The sequence below is a fragment of the Taudactylus pleione genome, unplaced genomic scaffold (assembly GCF_031769625.1).
Source record: "Taudactylus pleione unplaced genomic scaffold, aTauple2 ptg000015l, whole genome shotgun sequence".
Lineage (NCBI taxonomy): Eukaryota > Metazoa > Chordata > Amphibia > Anura > Myobatrachidae > Taudactylus > Taudactylus pleione.
In genome coordinates, this window is record NW_028284417.1 from 872,788 (window position 1) to 884,942 (window position 12,155).

Sequence of the window (12,155 nt, forward strand, 5' to 3'; positions counted from 1 at the left end):
ATTCATGATGAATGGCCTGAATACTTCATTTTTAAAATTCCAGGTGAAAAGTTAATTTTTACCTGCTTTTGTAAAATTAAGTGATGATGAATAGGCCCCATAAGGAGTGTAGAGATATTAATTAGGAATGCGTACCAGATAGTTCTACAATAACAGCATGTAATCATATACTCTTGTGGGTTTTCTTCTATCTCCTCTAGTATTCCAAATGTATGTATGAATAAATGGGTAGCAGGCTTCAAATCAAAAAGAGATGATCCCCCATCAGAAATTTTTTACAAGTTTTATTACGGATACATATAACATAAGGGGACAGGGAACACAGGAAAATTAGTAGTAAAACCTGCTTACCTTAAAAGGTAGCCAGAGTCCTTGATCATATCAAAGTCCACATCTAGTCCCAACGCATTTCATCCGGTTGGAATTCCCCAGGGGCCTAGGGTTGGTTAACAATTTGAGGGGACCAAAAACATATTTTTCTTTAATTAATTAAGAAAAGAAGACTAGTGATCTATCTGTGGAGTGCTAGTAAGTTATAATGGTATTGCAGCGAGATCTGAGTTTGCAAACTGATAAGGAATGACGGCAGGGTCTGTTTAAATGGTCAAAATGATCTTTATTGAATACTTTACTTTTGACTTAGAACCTGCCATCAATCATAGTATGTCTGAAGTTATAACCTCCCATAGGGTGAGGGGGGGCACCTTTAACGATTTTACGTTAACCATCCAACATAAAATTGTTCCTACCCCCCCTGAGCATAAGTGCACAATACAGGGAAAGTACATAGTACATGCTGTCCGTCCAATGTCACTTCTCACTTGAGCTGTTGTCATAAAAGTCACTGGCACACTTCTTTTTCAGTATTTATTATTATTCAGGCAACGGAGCTGTATATTTTCCATCTTTTTTCTAAAATTTATGATAAAATACTGGAACCTGATAATATCTAATAACAAAAGATTTTTAAGCTTTTGTTTCTTTATCAATACACTTTCATTGTTCTTCTACACTTCATATGATTAGATTAAAACAAAGTAATTATGCGCAGCTTTAAAATATTTAGAACTTTTACTACATGATCCTCAAAATGTTTAATATATTTAGATCAATATTTAATCTAAAGATGTATTGTAATGACAAAATATTTGACAAAATGTGCTCATTATGCATTCTTAATCTAGTGAGAGACAAGAAATGCACTCTGAAAATACTGCTCGTATTATGACTCATGTTCATAGTATCTGTACTGTATGTATATATTGCTCACATGGGGGGTGGGTCAGAACATTGACGGTGCAGGTGACACAACTTTGACAGAGTGATGAAGGCATCTGTATAATGCTTATGTCACATATCATTAGAATGCAGCGGGAGCAAATTCTGTAACAAAAATGTTTCTAAATAAACTATTGTGGCTGTTTGCTTACATAATGTATATGCGTTTCTGTTTGTATTTTTAGGGCGAACCTGGCATTCCTGGTATATCTGGCATTGCAGGACATCCTGGCTCTCCAGTAAGTTTCTTAATTAGACTGCAAACTAAGTACAGTAGTTGTGCAATGTGAAATTCAAAAATACAAAAAGTAAAACCATGGGATTGTTGTATTGGATGGATGAAGAATGGATAAGTGAATATATCAATTTGTAACTTTGATTGGACAAAAAACTCAGAGCTACCTTTTAAAGTGTACAGATGTGTCCGCACACAACTAGCCTCAATTCGCCATCTGGCGCTAGATTACCGGCGCAACTGAGATGCTTCGAGAATTGTAGCGTAGCATCTTTTTCTTTACATTTTGCATCTTATTCTCAAAGTGTACTACAGACACTACGCTGCAACTTTAACTACACAGGAATTAGTTTTAAACACATACAAAGTCGTAGATGAAGCACAATATACTGTAACTTGATGTGAGAAAAAGCATCGGGCACTGCATCAGCAATTTCTATACAGATTCAGACTCATTTGCACACAGAGATACAAATGTTGCAGATCTATTTGATTAATGGGATCTATAGCAAAGAAGTTTGGTTGCTTCCAGTTGTTTTAGTTTGCTTTAGTTTAGTTTGTTGCTTCCAGTTGGATAAGACACACATTTTCAGCAAAATAGATGCTCTGCACGGCCGAGTCACATGGAGCCTGCTGCTCCGAGGGGCTGTTTGGCGCAACTGAAGTCACATAGACACACTGGAGGCAGATATTTTGTGGGCTCAAACAGTAGTTTTATGCTGCGATCACATAATTATTGGTTCAGTCCTGAAAATAACTGCCTGCACTGGGTCTTATTAACAAAGCACAACATGAAAGAAGTGCAGAGCAAATTAATTTTCAGAGGTGCCCTATGCCTTGATTTGCACATGTGCACCCAGATTTCTGCCACAGTGCATAGATTTTAGGAGCAAGATGTGGTGTGTGCTCAGGTACACAAGTTTGCATTGGCCAATGGAATAAGGGTCTCATTCAGACCCACTCGCGAGCGCAGGACGCTCGCAAGCGGGTCGATGGTACCCATGCGCACGACGGAGGGATCTGATAGAGCCAAAATCATGCGCATTTGGGTACCAAGATTTTGGATCTGATAGAGCCAAAATCATGCGCACGACGGAGGGATCTGATAGAGCCAAAATCAGTCGAAGGCTTGCGGCAGCGAGACCCTACTGCAGGGTCTCGTCGCAAGCCCAATGGTCGCGATGGTCTTGACCATTGCGACCATCATCATGGCCGCTCGCAAAAGGCCGCTCCAAATTTAAATAGGATGGCCCTGATTCAGAGCGAGCGCTCTGGTCAGAGCGTCCGGCTCTGAATCAGGGCCTAAGTTTGGCAGAGTGACTACCATGTAGTGTGCCAATTAATGGAGATTATGGATGGTGTGCAATTTCAGGGGCAGTCATCACTGCATGGAAGAGTGCATAGTAAAAAATCGCTTCCAACACACAAAAATGCCACATGTAATAAGTGAGTCTACTAAAGTGAGAGTGAGAGTTTTCTAGAAGTGGAGATATTGCCCATAGCAACCAATTAGATTCTACTTAACATTTAACTTGCACCTTCTAGAATATAATAGTTAGAATCTGATTGGTTGCTATGGGCAATATCTCCACTTCTAGAAAACTCTCACTTTAGTGAATTTACCCCCCAATATCCATCCCACTCATGATTAAGTTAAGACATATATGTAAGACAACAGTATTTAGGAGAAAAAGAGTAGCATATCATATAATGGAAAGGTAGGTGGCTATACTTGTTATGTGACACTGAGGAGCTGATGTAGTTGCATGTATGCCCGTCTGCGGAGCATAACTTGCCCATTCTTGTATTGCACATGCTCTGTCCAACTCATGTACGGACAACGCAGAGTCATCCTATGCATTTCTGTCACATAACCACTTGCAGCTGATGGGCAGTGCAGACAGGCAAAGTTGGCCAGAACTGTAAATATGTATGTTTTAATATGTATCTTTTGCACTAAAGTTAGAGCTGGTACAATTCCACCGTGATGATGATTGCAATAAATCAGGGCCTCATTCAGAGATGTTCACAGTGCTTATATTTATGAAGTTGATCAATGTTTTGCTCCTTTCAATTCCTTGAAAACCCTTACAGCAGTGCACACGCACGATCCAAGGTGTGCGATGCCGTTAGCAATAGCATACAGCGCGTGATCCAAGGAGTGCGATGCCGATAGCAATTGTGTACAGCATCGTTAACTCTTGAGAAGGGGTTTGCGATCCCTGGGGGTTTCATGTGGAAACTGGGAAGTGAGCTAAAGTGATTGCAAAAAGGGGCTTTTCATGGGCGTGTTATGGAAGTGTCACAAGAATGTCTGGGAATGCTGCTGTTTTCCCAATTGCAAATCCATTGCATCAGAGGCCATGCTTAGTTGGATTACAGGACAGTAGCTAGAGTACACCCTAGGCTACCACAAATGTCCATGGAGTGACCGTTGTTAATGTGTTTACAATCTCCATCCCAAATGCACAGACCACACAGCCTGAAAAAGGACATCTCACCACTCGTACATTCCATCACAATTGCATATTCCCATAGCCGCTATTGCGAGAGCAGCTGTGACAGCGGCTGCATTACCAAATATCTCTGAATCAGGCCAAAAATTGTACAAACCGGTATAATCCACTCTGCGTGTGGGCAATATACACATTTAGTTCCGTACTTGCAATGCTCCCCTGTGTCTCTGACTATGGGGGTCATTCAGACCCGCTCGCGAGCGAAGGTCGCTCGCTAGCGGGTCGATGGTGGGCGAATGCGCATGTGCACGACGGAGGGAGCTCTGTCGTGCGCATGCGCGAGACCCGGCGAGCGACGAGAAATACGTCGCTCTGGGTCTCGCACCAAAGGGGGCGTGCTGTCGATGGTGAGTGACAGCACGCCCCCTTTGGTGGGCGTGCCGGGGGCGTGGCTGCCAGACGGAGGCATTCCCATGGGAACGCCTACCGTCTAAGTCCGGCCCCACTGACATCACTAGTGATGTCAGTGGGAGTGATTTTGGCTCTGATAGAGCCAAAATCACTCCAGGGCTTGCGGAAGCGAGACCCTACCGCAAGGGTCTCGTCGCAAGCCTGATGGTCGCGATGGTCTTGACCATCGCGACAGTCATCATGGACGCTCGCATAAGCTGTGGGTGGTAACCCACAGCTATGCGAGCATCCATAAGGCCGCTCCACATTTAAATAGGACGGCCCTGATTCAGAGCGAGCGTTCTGCTCAGAGCGTTCAGCTCTGAATCAGGGCCTATGTCACTACTTCTCTGCACTGAAACAAATTATTGCTCAAACCCCCAACTATAATTTTTTGTTGCAGTATATTTAATAAATAAAATGATGATATGATAGTGACATGTTAGTGCTAGTCCTCCTTATTCTCTACTAGTTATGCATTATGGTGTTGAATATGGTGACAATAGTAGTCTGTATTCAGTGACTGTACCAGTTTATGTTTCTTGGGAATTGGCAAGTTGTGAAGCGTAGAGTTTGTGGAAATGATCTAGGAAATAGTTGAATAGTAACTTGTATCTTCCTCTCCTTACTGTCTGACAGGTGCTGAGATGTATAATCAGCTCCTTTGAAATATCAGCTTTCTCTTTGTCTGTATTGCCTTACTTGTCCTGAAATGTCTTACTGTCTTATGGCTGCAATGTTGTTTCATTTGTTAACAATTCGGATGCTGCCTTTACCTACCTGAGAGAATTTATCTGCAACAGATGAACACAAATTTTATGACCCTTCCAACAAATAATTTGCACTTGAAATAATGTAGAGCAACAGCTTCAGTTGATGAATATGAAAGTGAAGATAACTTTATATTCTAGCCGAATTGCTTTATTTTTTTTTGTATTACAACTATTATATATTTTGCAACTTAAAACCAGATTAAAACCTCTAAAGGCCCTAATCACTTTAAAAAATTTGGTGCCCCATATATTTTGTTCCCCCCAAAAAAACCAAAGTAAAGTTATCTCCCAAATCATCTTCAAGGCTTTAAAAACCTAAAAATTTGGAGAAAACTCCCCCATCTGGCAACACTGTACTGTGCGCCGAGACCAGAATGATCACGTGAGCCTCGGTGGACCGTGTGGCAGTTTACCAGTTACCAGATTCTATTTTTTTTGTATTCCCAAGATTAATGTAGATCATTAACCATTATTACTACTATTTGATTATTATTTGTATTGTATATAGCCCTGTTTTGTGGAACCTGATTCAGCTGCAATATTTGCAGTTTTGCACCATATGATCCATGATAAATCAGGCAATGGAAATTTCTGTGGTGCCCCACTTCCTTTGATGCCCTATGCATGTGCTTATTTTGCTTAATAATTAATTCAGCCCTGATGAAGAACAAACATTTCACCACATGTTTTTTAATTGTGTAGCAAGCATTGTATACATGTCACAAACGCATTCGGTATGAATAGCCAGCTGCCGCATGACCGGCGGTTCGATTTCCGGCTGCAGCAGCCCGACAAAACAGCAGAGCCCGATAGCGGAAGCCCGACAGTGCTGGAAATCCCGATCGTCCCTAAGGTAAGTACTTACTAACCTAACCAACCCCCTAACTCTAACCCTCCTTAGGGGTGCCTAACCCTAACCTCCCCCCCAAGTGCCTAACCCTAACCTCCCCCCTCTAAGTGCCTAACCCTAACCTCCCCTTCCCCACTGCCTAAACCTAAGTCCCCCGGGGGGGTGCCTAACCCTAATTCCCCCCCCCCGGGTGCCCTAAACCTAACCCTCCCCCCCCACAGCTGTCCGCTCGAGGCGCCCGGCATCCCTTCGATCGGGATGCCGGGCGCCTGTCTCCTGGCGCCTGGAAGATGCCAGGCGTCTAGATTTTAGATGCCGGTCATTTATCCGTAGGCGGGATAGTGGATTCAGGAAGCCGGCGGTCGGGATTGCGGCCGCCTGCTTCCTAAACGTATCCCGTCACAAACTATTGCTTCATAAAGTATTTACTTTTCTGAAGTGAAGTTTTCAGCCAAGTTTGAAAGACCTATGTGATGAAGGGTAGACACCCAGGCACTTACTGTGCTCTTCTTTTTTGTGTTCATGGGGCCCTGATTCACTACGGATTGCTATTGCGATCGTGGTTGTGATTACGCATGCAGTTCTTCTGAGAAAATATGCTAATGAATGTAAACGCAAAGCCGTCACACAGCCAGCATAGAGGCGCCCACTACCGCTATCTCACATCCGTAATATCTTGCAGTTCTGCGTATAGATCAGGAACATCGGGTAACATCGGCCCCTCGCGCAGAATTTCAGCAGCCCTGACCTTTCTCAGAAATTGCTAACCTCGTTGTACACCCGTTACTCACTCTGCGATGGCTTTCTTTCTGTGTGAGTGATCGCAGAGCGATCGCAATGCTAACTCAAGCATGCGCACTGCGGTGCATAAGCATGCGCAGTACACACCATCGACCATTTTGCGTACGCTGTTGCAGCTGCAATCCATGATGAATCAAGCCCATGGTCCATTAAGCTTTGTGGAAATTGTCAGTGTGTACAGACAATGCACTCACTGTAGAGATCCAGGGAACTCTCTTTGACAGCTCTTAAAGCAGTGACTCTTAAGATGGGTAACAAGCAATATTCGGGCATTTAAAAGCAGACATAACTGAAATACACATGTAACGTGACTGAGCTGCAGTCAGCCAGGTAAGATTTACCTGCATACATATACTCATTTACCATATGAGACAACTTTTGTTTTGCAGGTGACCTTTGTAATATCGTGGTAACTAGATTAACATCAACTTTTGTAGCAATATTGGACAAAAAATGTTCTGCATTTAAAAATTGTTAGTTTTCTAATTTAAATTTATTTTCTTCTGCTACAGTTTCCGCGCTTATGCTGACCATACACGGTAAGATTTTCTGTCCAACCATCCAACTAGTTGGTTGGTTGGTATGAAAATCTGGTAACGTATGAAAGCAAATGGACAAAAACTGTTGTTTGAACAAATTGTTTAGCGCAAACATTTAACAAACTTGTCTGAACGACCATTTTAATCTATTTAATGGCATTTAGGAGCAAATTGCTAACAGTCATCAGTTACTCCCATACGTTACCAGATTTTCATTCCAACCAACCAACTAGTTGGATAGTTGGACAGAAAATCTTACCGTGTATGGCCAGCATAACTTTACAATTCTAATGACCTGGGCTGAATTAATTAACTAATTAATTAATTGATGAACGGTGCAGTTGCCATGTTTTAGCATCTTTTACTTAATTAAGTACAGGGCGATTAAGTTGTAATATTAAAAAGAGGGTGCCATACTCTGATAATGCATCATCTTAGGTTGTCAGTCGTTTCCAGTGTCTTGGAGTTTGGTGTGAAGACTGTTTGCAGTCATGGGGTTTACTGTTGCCTGACCGTGGTTTATACCCCTTTTCCACCTAAATTCCGGGTCTGACCCGGAGATGGAACAAAGTTCCTATCCGGATCAGACCTGGAATTTTACCGGCGCCGACTCAGGATATTCCCGAGTCAGCGCCGCTCACACCGCAGTCGTGTCTGCATAGACCCGGCTTTTGCGGAGTGAAAGTGGTCGCTTGGAGATGACGTCATCTCCAAGCGCCACTGAAGCCGGACCAATCGGCCGGCTAGCAGCGCACTCCAGGTCATCGTGACCCGGAGTACGCTGTTCTCACAGCAGGGTTTCATGGGCTACGCCCGTGTTAAACCCTGCTAGTTACCTGGGTTGGATTGCCGGATGACTCGACCCGGCGATCCAACTCTCTCCCCTTTTACACCAGGGAGCTGCCCGGGTTAACCCTTCAAAAATACGGGTTTTAGCTCCGGTGTAAAAGGTGTATTATAGAATTCTGGTCCTGGTTGTATATGAGCTGCCATACTGTTGCATATCCATTCCTGTAGTGGAGGAAAGTGATGGGAAGGTGACATTGGAGGTGTTTCTACCTAATACAGAGGCTCTGAATCAGGGCGGCCGCCTTTTTTTTTTTTGTCTGGCCTCCTGGCCACTCACTAAGCTGTGGGTGACCACCCACAGCTTTAGCAGACGGCCAGGTGATGGTAGCGATGGTCACGATCATCACGACCATCGGGCTTGCGACGAGACCCTTGTGGTAGGGTCTCGTTCCCGCAAGCCCCAGTGAACTTCCTGCTCTAATAGAGCAGGAAGTTCACTACTGACATCACGTGTGATGTCAGTAGGGCCGCCCCCAAATGGCAGGCATTCCTTCGGGAACGCCTCCGTTTGGCCAGCCACCCCCCCCCCCCTCCCCGCCTACAAATCTGGGCGAACTGTCGATCAACATCGACAGCCGCCCCGTTTGTAGCAAACCTGGCTATGGGGCTCGTGCGCGCGCAGTGCGAACGCGGCGTGTGCGCACTGCCCGGCCACAGACCCGCTTCCGAGCGCAATACGCTCGCGAGCGGGTCTGAATCAGGCCCACAGTTCATTTTGTGTTGTTAAGTGATGAGGGAAACACTTGTTCTAATATTTTTAAATGAAAAAATTTATTAATTTTTCCTTTATAGGTTATACCTTGTTTACATCCTTATAGGATAAACATATCCTTTGTTGGGAAAGAACACAGTTAATTGGGGAATATAAGGTGAGATTTATACAGATAATAACAGATTATTGTTGCAGTATTTCGTACACAGTGGTTATCTACAAATACATTGTTATTTAATATGTACAGTCAGGTGCATAAATATTGGGACATTGACAGAATTTTCATATTTTGGCCTCTATTCACCACCACAATGGCTTAGAAATGAAATAAACAAGATGTGCTTTAACTGCAGACTTTCAGATTTAATTTGAGGGTAATTACATCCAAATCAGGTGAACGGTGTAGGAGTTACAACGGTTTCTATAAGTGCCTCCCACTTTTTAAGCTCTATGTCCTTTATGACTAAGCTCTGCACCCATTATTCACCAGAACACTTTGGTCCTGATTCAGAGATCCACGCAGTTGCATCCACCTGTGCATGCAGTGGTGGCTGAGGGCATGGGCCATCGCCTGGAGCGCCAACGCCTGCGGGCGCAGCCCTGCACCCTGCCTAAACAAAGACACTCATCACCACCGGCCGGCTCAGGAAAATTCTGCCCTCCACCCGCGCCCTGGCATTATTGGTATATTCGCTCATACGCTCAGGGGGAGGGAAAGGGTGCAACAGTGCAGCACAGGACAGCGCTGGGTGCAGAGAAGCCTGGCTCCAGCCCTGGGTGCACGGCGGCGATAACATGCAAACGCTAATTTCAGCCTTCCCCTCATACTAGCATACACTTGAATGTGCAAGCACTACAATGCCCACACTGTAACACCACTGGTGATTCTTGACACTCCACATTTGCACCAGCCTAATGACAGGTTTAGTGTTTCTGTCTGAATTTGTCCCCTGCTTTCACTGGCACACATGCCACACTCCCATAACGTGCCCGCACAATAGATTTTTCTTGCATTCACTTCAGGCCCATGGTTTTCTATTGCCATTGCTGATACTATTGGTCTTGTGCACAACAGCGTCTTTGAGCATACCCTTAGGGTAAGGCATGCATCGTAGGGGTTTTAGAATATTTTGCGCATGCACAGTAGCAATGTTCAACTACGCGAATATCAGCATTGCATGTAGTTAGCGTGTACTTCTGAATCAGGCCCATTGGCTGCAGTGAAATAACATTTTCTGCACACCGGCAGATTATTTTCTATAAATGCCGACTTTTCGTTTTTCAAGGTGTTTTATTATTCTGTTTATTTACCTTCCAGCTGTCCTGTGATAACAAGTAAGCCTGTATATTATTATGCAGTCTCCATTGATAAAAATACAAAGTACATTAAACAAGACTAGAATAGAGAGTGAAATGCTTCCTTTGATAACTGTAGGCCATGGTGTCTTATGCGTTTGGATAGCTCTGCTTGAAATCCTTGCATTACTATTTATTTCAAGGGTGGATGAAAATCAACTGCAAACCAAATGATCAATGGGTTCTGATAATTAACTTGGCACTTTACTGAACAATGTTCATGTTATGTTATTAAAGAAAATACTAATTAATTTCTTCTTTAATGTGTTTAATTCAAATGATAAGACATTAGTGATAAATCTGCTCCCTTAGAGCTCTGTTGCTGGCTGCGTCTTGATGTGTGTGCTGCCCAGGACCTCAATTTAAAAAGGTGCCAATGGGAAGGTTACATTTATTCTAAGAAACTCTGATATTGCTAAATGTCTTCTAGATTTAAGGAGGCTTGGGTAATTTCTTTTAATGGCAAACATAGGGCCTGATTCAGACCCGCTCACAAGCGGGTCGATGGCGGCCCAGTGCACACGCAGGGCGCACGCCACGCGCGTGCGCAAGCCCCGTAGCGAGTGAGAACTTCACTCACTCCAGGGCTCGCAACAAAACGGGGCGTTGATCGACAGCTCGCCCCGATTTGTAGGCAGGTAGGGGGGGTGGCTGCACAAACGGAGGCGTTCCCGAAGGAACGCCTGCCGTTTGTGGGCGGCCCTACTGACATCACTCGTGATGTCAGTAGTGGACTTCCTGCTCTATTGCGAGCATTGCGAGTGCTGAGACCCTACCACAGGGTCTCCTCGCAATGCCGATGGTCATTATAATCGGGACCATCTCTAGCCCGCTCGCACAAGCTGTGGGTGGGCACCCACAGCTTAGCGAGCAGGAAAAAAAACTCTGCAAACAGCGAGCGGCTCTGAATCAGGCCCATAATTTCACTAAACAAATGATTGTTGTGGTTGCACATTTATGGCAGCAGAATATCCATGGAGAGGAACATCTGTTGGGGTGCAGGATGGCAGATTCAGGGGCTGTTCTATTTTAAACTATATAGCATATTCTGCAATATAAGGCAAGAAGTTTATATAAACCAGGTGCAGAGCTTCAGTCAGAGTTAATCAGAGACACAATGGACCTACAAGTTCAACTAGAAACAGTGTGAAGTTAATGTTTCTATGCTGTCATAAACCAGGGACTTTCAAGTTCAGTTCTCAATAACCCCCAACAAGTCATGTTTTCAGGAATTATGTCTGTGGAAACAGATGGGATATTTGCTGACCAAATAAAATAGATTACCCCACCTGTGCATGATTAATGAAATCCTGAAAACATGACCTTTGTGGGTAAACAGAGTTTTGGAGATGTTGCCCATAGCAACCAATCAGATTCTACTTAACATTTAACTAGCACCTTCTAGATAATAGCTAGAATCTGATTGGTTGCGATGGGCAACATCTCCAATTCTAAAACCTCTCACTTTAGTAAATTTACCCCTTTGAGTTGAAAACGCCTAGCATAAACTAATAAAGTTTGTCAACATAAAATTAAAATTTTAAAGATCTAGGGCTAGAATGACTAAGCAGCGACTTTTGCAAGCCACTGATTCTCAGCAGGTTTAACACCACATTTTTGATGGCAATATTATTAAATGCAAAACACTCCTGGCAAGGCATGCTTAGGGCCTAATTTATCAACAAATGTTATCATTCACAATGAGTGCTAAATATGTTGCGTATGATAAATGCTGCTTGAGCTAATCAACTCTTAACTGACAGTTAGGAGATGATTGGCTGGATCAGCATTATCATACGCAACGAGTTTTGTCACTCGTGAATTATAAAACTTGTTGATAAATGAGGCCCTATGTA

General features: G+C 43.7%; 1 protein-coding gene across 6 annotated transcripts in view; it reads left to right on the top strand.

Moving 5' to 3' along the window:
• COL19A1 (collagen type XIX alpha 1 chain) overlaps positions 1-12,155 on the top strand; it is a 762,134-nt gene that overhangs the window by 600,189 nt on the left and 149,790 nt on the right. For all 6 annotated transcript variants that reach the window (XR_015878306.1, XM_088471134.1, XM_088471139.1 and 3 more), the window contains one exon: positions 1,464-1,517. Coding sequence is in view for 5 of the 6 variants with exons in the window: in XM_088471134.1 (XP_088327260.1) it covers positions 1,464-1,517 (54 nt within the window). In the remaining variant the exon portion in view is untranslated. The remainder of the gene's footprint in view (positions 1-1,463; positions 1,518-12,155) is intronic.